This window comes from Seriola dumerili, unplaced genomic scaffold (genome assembly GCF_002260705.1).
Source record: "Seriola dumerili isolate Sdu_G_001 unplaced genomic scaffold, Sdu_1.0 BDQW01000191.1, whole genome shotgun sequence".
NCBI classification, from domain to species: Eukaryota; Metazoa; Chordata; class Actinopteri; order Carangiformes; family Carangidae; genus Seriola; species Seriola dumerili.
In genome coordinates, this window is record NW_019174446.1 from 3,570,770 (window position 1) to 3,588,041 (window position 17,272).

Genomic DNA, 17,272 nt, shown 5'->3' on the forward strand with positions numbered 1-17,272 from the left:
AACTTACAGCAGCTGACGATGCTCAGCCCTTTTCAGGGTGGAGAGACCTAGCCAGGGGTGCCACTGCCCCACCTGAGCTTTGCTGCGAAGAGGGCGGGAGAATCATCAAGTGGGTACCGGTGTGCTGGCCGGCACTGTGCTGGTGTGGAAGGATCTGATGTACTCGGCAAACTGCCAAATAAGCCTTGTCATCACTGACTTTACCATGTCACTGGTGCTTTCCCTGAGCTCCCTGGGGATTGCTGGATCTGACTCTGCTGCTTTGCTATTGCCCTCATCTCTGCTGTCTGTCTCGCTGGGCTCATGTTTACCCATGTCGAACTAGCAGCAGCACCACCAGATGATAAGTCAGTCATTTTGAGGCACTTTGCTGCACCTACCTGGAACGACTTCTTTTTCTTCTCTCTCAACTTTTCAGGACCACCCTTGTTTGTTAATCTATGTTTTTTACACGTTTCATCCGTTGCGTGCACGTTCTGATGTGGCGCGTTTAATTGATTGACAGCAGCTTTCAGAAAGAGGGTGGGACAAACCCACGTGGACCAAACGTAACTGGCTATGAGGTAGGGATATGTGGAACTATTTGGTAGACCAAAGCCAGTAATATTAAAACGGCCCCTCCCACCCCTGTCTGAGAAGAACTGAAAGAAACACTGTGAGCCAGTCAACCAAGGCAAAATACTGCTGGTTTTTCAACTGCATTTTTTAAATTCTCATCGGCCCAATTGTCCGGCAGCCAAAAAAAACTAGACTTCGATAGCTGGAATCACAGGATGAGGTACTAATGCAGGACCTGCAGTGATCTGTACTTTAAGCTACTTTGTAGTGCGGATTCCTTAACAGATTTGCAATTAATCAAATTACCATAAAACACTCAACACATAATGATGATTTTGAGGTTCCTGATGGCCTGTGCCAAATTTTAAGTCCACCATTACGGCTCATGGACACATGCTCAGGTGGTACTTTTGATGAGGTGGAACTGAAGTTAATGAAATTCTCTTTAAATCAGACATATCAACCATATACTGTAGAAGAAAAGAAAATAATTCAGTTCAATCCGCCATTGAATTTATTGCATCTCAAAGGGCTTACATGCACTGGGGAGGGCCATCGTAAATAAAATAAATTTACAACTAAACAAAAATACAATTTTAATAACTCAGTCATGAAAAATGTCAATAATCTCCCATTATTTTCTCAGAATCTCATCTGACTCTCACAATCAGTTGCTTACACAGTCCACTGAAATGATACACAGAGTAATCTTTAGAACTGTCTGTAATTTATAACACAGGACCTTGGACTGACGTTATTCAGCTGTCCACATGAATGTCAACACTAGAACATACCGTTTTCATTGTAGGCCAGCAGCAACACAAGTACTTTGTGTAAAGACGCTAATGGGGAACAAGATCAGGGCTAGAAGATGCAACAATGACCTCTACAGACCGTCTTTAGAGACCGCTCCCATGTGGCCACATACAGTTTACAGAAGTTACACTGACAATGGGCCAAAGTTCAGCAATGATCAAATGAGCAACTTGAAAAACCTTATGTTCAGACAGCAATCAAACCTCAATCTTTTTTTGTCTAATTTTTTTGTCAAGCTTAAAGGTACCCTGGTAAAGGTAAAGGTGACGCTGTTGGAACACTAGTAGCACTATGAAGCAATGTTTTGATGAGGGGGTCCCCGTTTTGTTTGTAAACAATATGGTTTTCAAAATAAAATGAGGAAGTAAATGCTCTCAACACACGTATTATACCTAAAGGACACACAGATTTTTTGGTAAGAAACGGTGAATGCAAACATAACTTTAAAAAACATCAACAGGGTACCTTTAATCTGTTCCTGAATCTGACTTTTGTGATGGCATTTTGTGGTCACACTGAAAAGTAAAAAGAGCCACATGAGTGTTTCCTGTTGGATTACCATGTTGTAAAACTGTTGGATTTAAAAATCCATTTCAAACCACATCTCAACATAATTTAAATCTGAACCTGTCTGAACACAAAGTTTGGTATGGCAATGGAATATATTATTAAAAACAAATTAACCATACTGACCTGGACTTCATAAGTTATAATGAAAATACAAGGAAAAGACATACCGATGTGAGAAGTGTCAAAATCCGAGGTGGACTCTTCTACAGTTACATTGAAGGACAGTTTGAATTCACCTTTATGATGAATAAGTAAAGCGTTTTCTCTGGAAGTAAGTTGTAAGATATGTTTTTAATAGCAATGCCAGCAAATATCAACAGCAGTCTGAAGGATTATTGATTATAGAAACAGAACATATAAATAAGACAAAAAACAAACATAGAAAAATAAGCAACAAGTACAAAAAGAAACAAACTAAAAGGATCACTTGCTGGTCTGGTATGATTCTGAAGCCCGTAGAAGTTGTTTCTTAATATACAGTATATTAATTATATAGCGGTATTCATATTTGTTTCCAAATACTTTCAAATGATGATGGGAAATAGAAGGATACTCACACAACTTCTTACAATTTCATGTCAGATTCACATTTATATTTCTCTTCAACAGACATACAGAATAGAGACGAAATCCTCGCCAGAGAAATCTATGTACATCAAAGAGGACCTTCCTGTAAACAACACACCACATGTTTCTCTGAAAATCTACTGGGGCTTGGTTTACCACTCATATCCAGTCAGAGTGGGACAAAGAAGCGCTCCGCCCCCTTCATAAGGAGGCGGGGACAAAAATACGGGGTGGGTGGGTGGGTGGAGCTCAAGACACCAAAGCACATCCATCATTCAACTCAACACTAGAAAGAGGTCTAAACACATACGCCTTCACTTTCTCTCACTTACTTTTGTGGACTTTTTTTCAGGGTTTTGTGTGGTTTTGTTTAGACAAAAGATTGGTACATCTACATAAGCACACACTTGTATTTTTTTTCTCTTATATTCATATATAATCCGCTATGGTTCACTTTCACAGTTTGTGCTACGACATCACACAGGAGAAGGGCGGGGTGTTCATGGACGGGGTGGAGAAAAGAGACTTATAAGGTTGAGTAGCTGAACATTGCTGGCATCCTGAGATGTTGACAGACACCAGGTAAAAGGTGAGAAGGCCCTGCTCCAGAGAAGGAAGCAGCTGGAAGACAGGAAATAGAGAGCATTTCGCCGTAAGAGTCTTGTGGGTCTTGACACTACAGAATGACAAGATGATTGCAAAGTGCAAATTTTGGTTCAACCATTTCATGCACACTCCAAATGGGCCTTTAAACAGCAATGATGAGTAGCTAATGAACAGCTTAATTCTCAATAATTCTGAGACTATTCATTTAAATGTTAAGCGTGCAAGAAAGCGCATTTTGTTAAAATGACTTAATTTTTGTTAATTAATTGAAAAGAAACCAGTCGGAACATCCAAACCCAATGTAGATTTTATTTTAATAGGGGCATCCATAAGTAGGAGGCTCATACTTTTTCAGGGTTACTTGAAAGAAGAGCAGGTATCTGCAGGTACTATACTTGGTAGCAGAGTAACTATCAAGGAAGGCTGACATCCTTCAACACAAAATAAACTCTTTCAACAACTCCATTTTTTTTATTCTACATTGAAGTCATGTCTCAAGTCTCCAAACCAATCCTTAGGACTTGGAAACAAGTCTCCATATCTGCAATTTAAACATTGTTGTGGCAAATGAAAGATTCCAAACATCTTTGTCATCACCATAAATAAGCCATTTGATCCGTCTGTCCATCAAATGTATTTTAACACACGTAGCAGCTAGTGATGCATCAACCACCACAAAGAGAATGTATCCAAGTCTGCCAGAGGTTGCTATTGTACATATTGTGCTGTATATACCATATGTTCTGTTCTGATCTCCCACCTGGGGCGTTATAAGAAGTCCTTGAGATCGAGTTCGGCCAGAGGGTCCTTGGGCTTCTTGGGACTCTGGCTTGCAGGTCCTGGAGAAAGCTGTGAAAGAAGGGAAAGCAGAGCGTGAGTGTTACTGCATCTTTTTACAATAGCATGAATCTTTTTGACATGAATCTATTGGTAACCGAGGGTTTCAGTGTGTGTGGTCTGTTACCGGTGCCCCTGGCGCAGCCGCTCCAGGTGCAGCTCCAGCCACTCCTGTGTATGCAGGTCTCATTATGGGCTGTCCCATCATAGGCTGTCCCATCATGGGTTGCATCATGGGAGCTCCGGTCCCCCCAGATGGAGGCTGGTAAGGCAGGGAGAACACAGTAGATTAGGATTTCTAAAGACAGAACAGATTAATCAACAGCCTTCACAATTATCTAGAGGTGAAATACAATATATACTTGTACATGAGAGATTTCACTACAAATTAACTTAAAGCTCACCATGCCAAAGCCAGGCTGTGCGCTCATTGGTGGCACCATGGCTCCACCAGGTGGAGCCGCTCCTGGTGCCCCAGGAGCTCCAGAAGTGGCACCAGCCTAAAGGGACAGACAGTGGTCACATCAGCACAACTTGTAATTTCTTCAAACCTTAATCACAAACACACAGCTTGTAGAAGTTCTGAAACAGTTTGCATCACAGTTGGATTAACTGCTTTTGGATTAAGCGTGACCTCATGGTGGGGGAGTCCATGCTGTTCTTACCATGGGGGCTCCTGGTGTAGCCCAGCTTGTGGGGGCCACCTGTGGCATCCAGTTGGCGCCTCCTGTCAGCTTCTTCTCACTCTGCGGGTCCCTAGAACAGATCAAACACAGGACATGTCTGAGACTCCGTCCTAATGCCAGGACTTTATTGACATTTGTGTCCAAATCAGACTCAAATTATGCTCATTTGAAATACTAATGAAATCAAAAGTATTTGTGTGAAGTTTTGATCTTAGAAAACACCCAGATGGATTAAGACTCATTAATTTGGTGGCTATGATTGATGATAAAAGCAAATCTAAAAAATCTGCTCAAAACAACATTTAGGAGAGATGCAAACTCAGTCAGCAGTTGATATGATAAAATCTTGTGCAACAGTTTCTCAAAAATAGATTCAAAAATGAAAGGCACGATGAACCAGCGCTCTTCATCAGCCTTGAGAGTATTGCAACCTTTAATTTTATATGAACAAATAATTGACAGCCTTCTAAGACTTTCTTTTATTTTCAAAAACTCCTTTGATCTCATTTCCTTTTTCACAGTCCATAAGCATTTCAGCTCCATAGAATCCACACAAAAATGTATAAGTCTACACAAACATCATGCATTTATAGAATATTCTATTTAAATTATATTCAAACACACACTTACTTTTTCTTTACTCCAAGGTCTGAACAGAAGAAAGAAAGAAGAACAGGTTAAGTTTCTATTAAGTATTTATTTTAAATAAAAGAAATACTCAGGAATGAAAAGCTGCCACCTACCTCCAACCAGGTTGGCCAGTGACGAGTCCAGATCTCCTCCAATGGTTTTGGTGGGAGGTGGGGTGGCGGGGGGAGCGGCTGCAATGCCTCCCCCTGCGATGGGAGTTCCCATGCTTCCAGCTGTGCTTCCAGCAGTGCTGCCCCCAGTACTCTGGGGCGTTATGGCGGGCATCAGCAAGTCACCTAATCCATCAAACACTTTGGGAAGAGGGTGGGGGTTGGCGGGACATCAGAGAAACAACACGGATTACAAACCTGCAAATCCCTAATCTCGTTATAACACAGGCAGAGGGCAGAGGGCAGAAGTGAGACCGGACGGTACGGTGAGGGGGACAGTCCAGCTGTGACAGCATCGGTAGTCACCTGTGCATCGCATGCACAATGTAGGACTGTAAATATATCTCAGCATTCAAAGGGATACAACTACAGCAACTGCACTCATGTGGGTAGTTGCTCAGTCAGTTTACATGGTCACATCTCAGGAATTTAGACACCGGCTGATTTTGGAATAAAGCACTGGTTTTGAACCATGTGTCATCAAGGCCAAAGACTTTACAGGTTTTCATTCCAACTAACTGCAGAAATACCCCTTAGTGTACAAGCACCACTGGCTGTGAATCACTGCACCAAGGAATAGGAATAGTTTTAATGGTTTAGAGGCTCTTCAACAGGCTTCTAACACTATCACCAGAGTAGCAGAACGTTCAGCCTCTAACCAACACTAACTGTAAAGGTTTCATATTTAAAGTAAGTTTTATGTTTCTGATGCACCAGGTGTGTAGGATCAGATAAAAAAAACAAACAAACAAAGAATCCCACCCATGGTCCATCACTTGAACTGACTGTATTAGGACATTTCACTCCTTTGACATTAATCAGATGAACATGATTTAATATGGAACTGCTTTCTAAAATATCTTATCTAATGTCTGCAGATGGCCCCAATGCATAATGTGAATTTATATTGTATAATATTGGCACATTTATTATCCATTTGTATTTTTACAATTGTAAGAGCTCAGTATCGTGTTTGTTTTTGTATTTTAGGAGCTCATTGACCTTAATTTGCATGCATACTGGAAGGTTATAATGGTGTCTTCTGATTGGTGGATTTTCCCCAGGTGAAAGCCTGCAGCCTTTTATGTATATGTTGTTTGCATGTTGCTGTTTATGTGTATGAATTTTGCCTGGTGAATGTCTGAGGACTGAAATACTATCTTAATAAAAGTGAGTTCAAGTAATGGACAGTGTGCAGGATTCTTCGGTTCTCTTGAATCTGACCTTAGCAGTTGCCAAAGAATAAAAGCTTTCACAACAATGTGATGCTATTCAATGGGCCACTTGGAAAAGTATATCAATGGAAGGTCTTGCTGTAGTCCTTCAGAACTGCAATGAAAACCTGCAGACTCGACTGCACGCATGACTCGGGCCTTAATGGCATGTGGTTATTGTAAGAGCCACTGCTCTAAAAGACAGAGCAAAATAAAAATGCATTGTGCAAACATACACAACAGTAGGTTGCGTCTCATGCACGAGTCAAACGGGGTCACTTTGCAACATGCTAAAATAGACACAACCTTAAAAGAGGCAGAAGGGGGGATTTATCTAAACAGCACATGCTGCAATGAACTGCGGGGTTGAACTCACCAATTACAGATTAGAAGAAGCAAACAATGACCCAGCCGAGTGGAGGGGGTGTGATCAGAGGTGAAAGAGGAGATAAAAAATGAAGCAGTGCCGTAAAGGTGTGGAGCAGAAAGAAAGGGAAAAAAAATACAGAAAAAAAGAAAGATTGTGGAGCATGGGTGTGAATGAGCAGGAGGTGGAGAAAGCACAGCATTTGTGAAAGTGAGAGAGAAGGAAGAAAGAAAAAGAAAAATCATTGCGAGAGAGCGAGAGAGCGAGAAGCGCGAGGAGTTAAGCAGTCGGCAGAAAGAACAATTTTATGTCAGGAGGACAGTGACAGCAGCACGTCAGTGTGTCATTCATGCAGTAGTCAAGCCCTCAGCAGGAGGAGATCCATCGTTAAGATAGTGCAGTCTTAATAAAGCAGACCAGGTTAATGCACATCAAGCAGAAGACCTGTGCAAATATTAACAAAAGACGTTTTGAAATTTTCTGATATTTGACATTGCACATGGCATGACAGTGAGTCACATTACTTAAATGAGGCAAAGAGGGAAAAGAAATCTTTTACAAGAACTGATGATCCACTTACTTGAAGCATCAAAGCCACCAGAGGGCGCTGGCGTGGCAGTGACAGGTTCTGGTGCTGCTGGAGCTGGCACTATTGGTACTGCTGCAACTGCAGCAGGTACGGGTGGGGTTGGAGAGGGCAGGGAGCCCAGGGCGTCAAAGCCTGACTCCAAGAGGTCATTCTGCAACGGAGCTGAAGCTGGAGCTGGAGCCAAGGGAGCCAGAGCTGGGGCGGCAGTGGGGGCCAGGGTGGGGGACATGAGGCCTGAGGGACGAAACAGACAAGAAACATTAGGTAAGAAAGATGCATGTAGTGCTGTTTCATATCAGAATCGCCCTAATTCCATGACAAACACACTTTAAATTTGATTACCGACACAACAGATGGCATATGAGACATCTTAAAAGCAAAATAAAATTTTGGTTATCCATCTGGGCAAAGGTTGATCACTGCAGAAGCAGATAGTAGCAACATAAAGATAAATGACTCAACCAGCTACAACTGCAACTACACTAGATCCTATTGAAAATAATATGTGAAATGTATGAATCAAATTAAAGTAACAGTAAACCACAGCAAGACAAGAAAATAGATGGAAAATCTGCATCATCAATCTGAAATCAATGTTCTAACAAATGAGAAAATATTACAATATAAAGATCATGTCAGAGGTGGGTGGTGATTAAGTATGTTATCCAGTACTATACTTCAAATTGTAATAATAAAAAATAAATACCTCAGTACAATTTTGAAGTACTTGTAATCTACTTGAATATGTATATACATTTTGTACTTTACACTTCTATTTCACTATTTTTCAGTGGATATTATTGTACTGTTAATTTGGCAGCTATAGTTACTGGTTTATTTCAGTTTCAGATGTTACATTAAAAGATATGATAATCCTGAACAACACGCTGTTAAAGACTTGTGACCTGAAAAGTAAAGAGTAGAGAAAAGTCGATCAAACAAATTTCAAAAAACATTTCTGTGGCAGAACTTTTTTTTTATTTTAACTATTAACCATTTTATGGGCCCTAAGATTTCTCTTGTGACCCTGTAGTTAAACTGATTTCCATCTGAACCGGCCGCAATGATAAAATACTGTGTATGCACTGAAGTCTTAGCGATGTAATGCCATACATAATAATACATTAGTCACACGGGACATTTTTCTGCATCACAAGCACTTTTACGTTTGATACTTTCAGCACATTCTGGTGATTATACTTGACTTAACACTTGGTCTTTGATGCAGGATTTTTTACTTGTAAAGGAGTATTTCTCCATTGTTGTAGTGTGGTGTAAATGATTTCAATACTTCCTCCACCACTGATCACTATACATACTGAATGAGCAAAATGTGCACTGCTTTTTTTTACAGTAACATGTATGATATATATATATACACCTTAATGTAATAATGGTTATAGTTTCGATGTAATGTACAATTGCAATGTAATACTGAAGCTACGTACAGTGTAAGTGAGGTGACTCATCATGACTAACAGGTTTAGCCCTACATTTAAACTATACATACTTTAAAGTCATATTCGAGAAGATACAAAGATGAAAACATAAGGACAGGGGCAGAGACACTTTCTGATGTTCTTATTCATCAACTATTGGCCATACAACAGTGACAAAGATAAGATTTGGCTGTGACATCACTAGGAGGTCGTGGTGGACAGATATTTCACAGTCATTTCCAAATGAGTCTAAAGCCACTTTGGAAATGCTGCGTAATCATTTCAACCAGTCCTGCCAAGTTTGCGTCATTATCAATTTGACAAATGCATCTCCATCATTACTTACTGTACAATTTCTTAGTCAGCATAAAACATTTCCAACAGTTATTTGCCAACGTACAAAACTTTGTGAGACTGCGGACATTTAATCACAAGTTGCTGGTCCATTCGGCCTCTCTAATTCAACCATCATTTGCATAAAATAATTTGATGCAACTATGATGATGTAAAAGTGACAGTCAGAGGAGTCTCACCTCCCAGTAGGTCGTCTCCCGGCCCTCCAGGAGCAGAACTCTGCGTTTCCTCCACAGGACCGCTGAAGGAGTCTGCAGGGTCGTCCGATTATCCGCAACGCAGCATGGAGGGCAGAAAGGGGTGAGAGGTCAGCCCTGGACCACACACTGAGACATGGTGGGGAGGTAGGAGACAGTGAGACAGATCACACTGACTACTTCGATGAATGTACACGCCCAGAATATCTTCATATGGCAAAACTAACACTGAAATAACAATAAGTGGAAAGATGTCAAGGAACTCTGAAGTTTAGTGTGGACAACGAACACATTCTGGTCATGATGGGACTATGGAAGCTTCTTTTGATTGAATATTAACCTAGCATACTAATACCCTTTTTTCAACACGGGTAAACTTACTAAAAAGAGGCAATTAACTCATTTCGCTCTGCCAGGCGAGTTCGACTTTCTATTGAGACTGAGAGGACACCGACACACAACACAAGGATGTTAGCGCGTGTTAAACGTTTTTTTAACAGTGTACGGTTGCAAGCAGCTCACACTTTGAATCTTTGTCTGTGTCTATGTGTGTGCCTCTGTAACTGCATGTGATCACATTGCTCCCTGCAGTTGTGTGCATGTCCTTTCAGTCCTAACAGAAAGGCAAACTCGCCTGGCAGAGTGAAAGGAGTTTATCTGCGTTGAAAGAACCTGCTCATACACACTCATTTTGGTGTAAAAAGGGTAGAAAAGTAGCTTAGCATTTGCTATTTAGCACTAAACTCAAGTAGTACAGCTGAGGCTGATGGGTTTAGTTTTGCAGGATCTTGAATGTCTGTAGAAATTTCAATAGACTCCTTCCAGTAAAAAAGTGAATACACAAAAAAAGATTCACAGCCCTGGTTTTAGTTCAGTGGGTCAGCTAAATGTTGAGCATTACATAAACTGAATACATAATAGAGACACACACAAACACACAGTGTAATAATTATTTTGGGAATGTAACTAGAGTCTCCTGCCAACTATTGTCTGTTCTGTATCTATGATCTGTCTACAGTCTTTTTTAAAAACCTACACCTAAAGTCTCTCACTACAGCCAGACAGTATCAGCCTCACTGGTGCAAACAGTCATCTCAGAACTTACTGTAACAACTCAGCAGTGATAAAAAAAAAAAAATACCCAGAAGGAAGAGAAAAGTTAAATTATAAAATGCACAAACATACATATTGTATACAGCATATGTTCTTTCAAAGAAGTGTGTAATGTGTGTGCGTTTGTGCACTGTGAGGTGCAGTACCCAGCAGGTCAATGACTGGCGCTGGCTCTGCTTTGGGTGGAGATGAGGCTTCTGGGGCTGGAGCTGCAGCAGGAGCAGGGGCAGGAGGAGCAGCAGCAGCAGCTGGAGATGTAAACGAGTCTAAACAGAGATACAGAAGCAGAAAGGGATTAAATTTCTCACAGATCTGAACGAGTGCATTTGTCAGTGAGAGTGCTTTATTTCCAAGGAGAGATTGCTCTGCTCATGCATAGTTGTTATGCCTCGTCTAAAAGGCAGGAAGAAGAGAAGAAGAAGCAGGAGAAGGAAGCAAGCATCCCTGCATCTTAACTGTGTATCCACATCCTTGAAGCGTGCATGATTTGGAAGTATAGGACTGGTGCGCATGTGCATGCAAACACCAGTACCATGCAAAAATTTGATTTTAATTAGAGTGTGACATCTGCACTCTTCGTGAAAAAAAGGAAGGGAGACAGTGATGCAGTAAAGGTAAAGCAGCTTTACTCACCTGTCACAATGTCTCCAGCCGGAGCAGGCTCGGGCAAAGGAGAGGGCCCGCGTGAAACAGCAGGAAGGTCTAATTTACCAATGCAAGCGAGAGGCAGAATACGAGAAAGAAGAAAACCATGGAGGTTGGGGGAGCAAAGAAAAGCATTAGCGTGGCAGATAGAAAGACACAGCGTAGATAGAAAGCAGCTACAACTACGACAATCCAAGACCAAAACAAGTGGGTACATGCACAGTTCTCATACCACTATGGGGGACAAACCAACATGTGGAAAAGAAAAACAGTTGACAGAGGAGTGGACGTATGGAAACCAGAGGAGATGAAAGAGGTTCCACACAGAGAAATGGATATCAGCTCCTGTACCTGCACCAAAAAGGTCTACGCTAGGAGTGGTAGCAGCTTTGGATTCTGTGGTGGGGCTTTGCTCAGGCATAGAATCAAACATATCTAAGAACAAGGACACACAATCATATGTACATTCAGAGTTTTAGTCCAGTGCATACAGAATGACGAGTTAAGAAGAGAGAGATGAGGGGAAAGCAGAGAGAGCATATATTTTGATCATTAATTGAGTAAGTTGCTGTGTATCTGTTCAGTGCAATGCAAAATGAAACAGTGCAAAAGTTAAAAGGGAATATTGCCAAATTTCAGCATGAACACAATAAAATTAGATTCTACGTGGCCAGAAATCAGTGTAGATTGTCCGGTTACTAAATCACTTATGTGACATCACAGATTAAAGACTGTGTCCTGTGCTTATTAGAGCCAGATGACAAAACAGGGGCTCACTATTTCACAAAGCTTTCACCTGTTCCTGGCACCACAGGTATAGTTAGTGGACCACTACCGTTAATAGGATTCATCCTCTGTGGACCACAAATGTCTGTACAAATTTCACGGTAATCCATCCAGTGGTTGTTGAGTAGTTGTTGAGATGTTACAATCTGGACCAAAAGGGTGGACCGACTGTGCTAAGTCTTTTCCACATCATAGAAAATAGCTTATGTGCATCCATCCTTCCATACATTATCTATGCACAGTCGTTCTGTGCAGAGTCGCGGGGGTAGCATCCCGTCCCAGCCCACATTATTCAGCTTCATCTGGGCAATCTGGACTCACCAGTTCACCTAACCTGCATGTCCTCTGGACGGTGGGATCTAACCCGAACACCCAGAAAAAGACCCGTGGTATATCTGAATTTTGAAATTGAGCAACATTCCCTTTTAACCAAAGTGCATACACTACAATAGAGCATTCTCAGCTGTCAGTATCTAAAACACTTGGTCACAGGCAGAAGAAGAAAACAAATTTCTTCTTCTCTCTAACTTTTGGCAGACTATTTGTTAGTATTAGGTTAATAATCAAAACAAGTTGAGCCACCTCTGTTAATAAAAAGAGACAAATTATTCCATATCTGTCCCTTGAGATGAAATTAAAGAGTTTTTGGTGCAAAAACAGTGGATAATTAATAGAGTATCATTTAAAGCAGCGGACACGACGGCCTTCATCGTGAATTTTGTATTTATATTTAAATTATTTCTGTTGTGCAGAGGAGGCCAAGATGCTTGATTAACTTTTTTAAATGATCTGTATCTGAAGGAAAGGCATCATGGAAAATAGAAAAACAAATCTGAAATGTAGGGTCTGGGCAAATTGTTATCATTTTCACTACCATCATCATCATCATCACTAGCAAGAGCAACACAGTCATCATCATCATCATCATCATCATCATCAAAACCTTTAGCATTTGCATCATCAGTGTCATAATGCAGGGCAATGCAGTGAGAGGCATAATGAGAGCGAGAGGACTTTACCACCAAAGATATCTAGAGTCGGGGCGGCTGCAGACTCTGTGGTGGTGGTGTCGGTGGTGGTTGTGGTGGTAGTGGTGGTGGTGGAAGAAGGGGTGGGGACAGCGGGGGCAGCGATGGGGGCGACGATGGTCGGCGCCTCACTAGAGGTGGGAGGGGTGATGGCGGCAGCGGCCCCCGTGTCGGAGGGCCTCATAGCGAACAGGTCCAGCTCTGGAGCAATGTCCGCACTCCCTTCCGTCGTAGCGAAGGGGTCTTCAGGGAGAGCAGCAGGGGGGAGGGGGCATGATTAGAGAAGAAGGGAAGGGGATGGTGGGTGGATGGGGAAGGAGGGAGAGGGGGGTGGATGGAGGGTTTTTAAAGCAAAAAAAAAAAAAAAAAAAAAAAAAAAAAAAAGCATATTTGTGAGGCAAGTTGCCTCTGACGCTCAGGGTTAGGCACAAAGAAAGTAAACCATGCACATGTTAACTTCAGTGCTGCATCCACAAGCCACAACAGATAATCACTGACTGCACAGAATAAATTTTGGTTGACAATTAATCGTATGAGAATAACTGATGAGAATCATCTCTGTCCTTTGTACATCATTTGCTATGTGACAAGTACAAACATGTTAGGATACAAGAGGTTTAGTAACACTGGTGTCCTATGCAAATGAGAAAACTATCATGCTATAAAGAGCAAGGAATTTAAATGTACTAAAAGTGCTTAAAGACAATGTTTTGTACTAACTACCCACACACCTCACATTACTCACCCAGGCAACCATTTAAACTGAAACTGGCCATTCAATTCATTCAGTGCTCACCGGGCAGCATATTCTTACATGCGGTGGCAAATATAAAAGAAATAATATTACTTATCGCTGGTCAACAGTTTCAACCACTAGCTAGAATCATGTATTCAAGTGTTTCCTGAAAAATGTAAAGCAGCCATTTCTAACTTCTGCCATCTCAGTTCTAATGAATTAAAAATACTCCTAGCAGAAGGAGACAGGGCAGATCTTACTGCCCAATATACTGTATATCAACATGCCACAACCTGAGGGTCAGTGAGTGACCTAGACAAACACACACACGCACAAATAATATACTGTAAATCTATAATTAATGTATACATGTATATCGACCTTGGTGTTGTTTGTTGCTTTTTATGTTTAGTTTTTTTGGAAATTATATTTTGATACTTTGGCAATATTGTTTTTCTCAAACTTTCATGCCAATAAAGCACCTCTGAATTCAATAGGGAAGGTTCCTAAAAGCTGGTGTGCCCTTTTCACACAGATTAATACAGGAGGTCGAGTGTGGGCACAGAATTAAGTTAATGCCAGGACATGTTACAAAAATATAAATATGCTAGTTTCTCTTACTGCTACAGTTTGTATGTTATTCCCAAACTAGGGCTCCCAACATGCTCTGTAAATGAATACTTTTAATTGATTTAAAAACATAATTTGTGAGAAAGCTGTACATAGTTGGCCAAAGAGAGAAACTAAATGGAGTTATTAGAAATATAAAAGAAAACGAATAAAGGTTCAATGATGATGAGTGCAATCATCACCATCATTTAGTGTCAGGGTTTGTGATATCAAAAGTGGTATCCATCCCTGGACTACAGTAAAATATCATAAACAGCTGCACTGTGCTTTTTACTGCAGTATTCACTGGGTGAATATTAGGAGGAGAAGGGTAGTCAAGGTGAGGGAGGAGAGGGTCCATGACTGGGGCATTACAGCAGGATTTGGGCTGAGACAGTAGGCCCTGAGGGCACATGTTTGTTCTACTGTCTCCTATGGAAGCGGAAGCAGCTTTGATATAGTATAAGCAACAACAGCTTTCACATTCTCACATCCATACATTCACTCTCTCTCACACACACACACACACACACACACACACTTGCACAAAAAGCTGTTTTGTCACCCACCAGATCCACCAAATGCATCAGCAGCAGGGCCCGCGGCCACGGCAGCAGGACCATCTCCTGGGGAAGGTGCAAACGCATCTAGGGTATTGCAGACGAAAAACAGCCGGAACGCAAACACAAAAAAAAAAACAAAAAAAAAAAACATAACACCCGGCCCAACACACCGACAGACACATGGATGTAAAGAACAGAGGATGAGTAAAACAGATGGAATGGACAGGAAACAAAAATGAGAGGTCAGCATCAGGAAAAAAGCAGGGAATACAAGAAATATGCAGCCGGGTTACTGTGGTGATTGATCTGATTGTACCATCAGTCACATAATGAGTTTTGGAAGGCTGCATAATGCTGCATTCAGTGAGTGCACTATCTGTGCAGGCTTGTGAAATGAGGAACGTTGTCACAAGTTACTGGTACTCTGTGACAAGAAGGAAAATGTCAAGTTCAGGGAAGGACAAAGGGAAAGTCTCTCTTTGACAAAGAAATGCAGTTTTCAGCAGATACTTGATGCTTACGAATGTCAGGGCTGAGTTTAATATTAAATAATATAAGCCAAAATATCATCAAATAAAATCCAGCTACTCATCATTTTGACATATTTATGAAACCATTAGGAAGCCATTAGGGAGGAAATCATTAAGGGTGATGAACAAAAAAAAAGCAACAAATCCCAAAATTGCGAGTCTTAATAGTAGATTAATTACATTCCAGTGGGTTTACTGAGGTGCACACAATTATGACAAAACACTCTGATGAATATCTGAAACAAGTTAATGTTTAAGCACATTAGTTTTTTGTGACAATAGTGCAGCTTTCAATAAAAAGGAAGTAATCCACTAGACTGGCTCGTAGTTTTGGGATGTGCCACGAATGACATACATTTTGCTCCGTGCTCAGAGCAAAACGGGGCATGTGAGAGCTCGACGTTATGTCAGCACATTAGTGTGCATGGTAGTAACAAATCAGGATGTAAAAGCATTAGAAAAAAGTGAGGATAAAAAACTATTACATCTGAGTCACAGCACTAAACATCTCATTTTTGGAAAAATATAAACCTGATGACAATCTTTGAAAAACCCAGAACAATGCTTACTGCTATTTTCAAGGTATTTTCCTGGAACCTCAAGCACTCTACTAACCATGAGGATGAACAGCTTTTTACCCCAGTTCACAAGCTGTGCCTCCAAACAAAGATGGTAGACATGACACTTCTCCTTGCTCAATTTGCACAATGTTAACTAAAATTAAAATTTGCATTATCACTTATATTAGTAAATATTTATATTATATAATATGAAATTTTATATTTTGCTCGTGTTTTAGGAAAAACAGCAAGAACATATGCCATCAACAGCTGAGATCTGAGAAACAGTTTCACAAACTTTTTCTTTTTTAATCATCAGCATCAAAGTATTTTTTCATCCAGATGGCAGGAAGAGTCTTTTAGGTTTGTGGTAATACCAACAAAACAGTGGTAATGATCAGATGATGTTTAGCTCTGTGACTCGAATGCGATGGTAAAACACGGCACAAGGCACAAACTGGGGCTGTGGTGCCATCTCCTTACTGAAATGTCATAAAGAACATTTACATACTTGTTTTGAGCAGGCTTTTCAGGTTAGTTTTCATGTGACATCAAAAAATGTGAGAATCACAAGTTCAGATTCTCCTCAGTCTTTAGATATCACAGAAATGACGCATACATCACATACATGTGTCGTCTGATGGGACAAAAGGCTGTAGACTTTTCGTGGTTTTATGATGTAATTTAGGGAGTGATAGTGAAATCCCATTCTTTTATATACCAACTTTATAGGACACCTATCAGTAAATTACTAAATGAAGAAGGGGCAGATGCAGACAAGCAGGCAGGCCGCCATGCCTTGTATCCTGGTCTGCATCCTACCCTCCAACCACACTGACCTCCGAAAAGGTCGATGTCGGTGGCTGAGGTGGTGGCAGGAACTGAGACGGGCAGAGAGGCGAGCACTGGTGCGGCCGCAGCAGCAGTGGTAGCGGCGCCAGCTGTGGCCGCGGGAGTTACAGGGTCAGCATCAGCATCAGCATCAGCATCAGCAGCATCTCCCTCCGCCAGGAGAGCTTCACAGGCTCCATCAGAGGCAGCTGGAGTTGCTACGTAGATAAAAATCCAAATGCCACGACCCAGTCACAACCCCCAGAAGAGA

General features: G+C 41.2%; 1 protein-coding gene across 1 annotated transcript in view; it reads right to left on the reverse strand.

Annotated features, from left to right (window-relative positions):
- Positions 1 to 2,755: 2,755 nt before the first annotated feature.
- The window catches only part of snap91 (synaptosome associated protein 91), a 50,480-nt gene continuing 35,963 nt past the window's right edge, over positions 2,756 to 17,272 (reverse strand). Inside the window, exons 15-29 of the mRNA XM_022753561.1 lie at positions 17,010 to 17,219; positions 15,087 to 15,164; positions 13,164 to 13,415; positions 11,710 to 11,793; positions 11,347 to 11,415; positions 10,860 to 10,979; positions 9,583 to 9,654; positions 7,602 to 7,844; positions 5,384 to 5,581; positions 5,271 to 5,289; positions 4,620 to 4,710; positions 4,359 to 4,454; positions 4,082 to 4,216; positions 3,878 to 3,966; positions 2,756 to 3,132 (exon numbers count right to left, since the gene is read on the reverse strand). Of these exons, the coding sequence (XP_022609282.1) occupies positions 3,886 to 3,966; positions 4,082 to 4,216; positions 4,359 to 4,454; positions 4,620 to 4,710; positions 5,271 to 5,289; positions 5,384 to 5,581; positions 7,602 to 7,844; positions 9,583 to 9,654; positions 10,860 to 10,979; positions 11,347 to 11,415; positions 11,710 to 11,793; positions 13,164 to 13,415; positions 15,087 to 15,164; positions 17,010 to 17,219 (1,748 nt within the window). The 3' untranslated portion in view covers positions 2,756 to 3,132; positions 3,878 to 3,885. The remainder of the gene's footprint in view (positions 3,133 to 3,877; positions 3,967 to 4,081; positions 4,217 to 4,358; positions 4,455 to 4,619; positions 4,711 to 5,270; positions 5,290 to 5,383; positions 5,582 to 7,601; positions 7,845 to 9,582; positions 9,655 to 10,859; positions 10,980 to 11,346; positions 11,416 to 11,709; positions 11,794 to 13,163; positions 13,416 to 15,086; positions 15,165 to 17,009; positions 17,220 to 17,272) is intronic.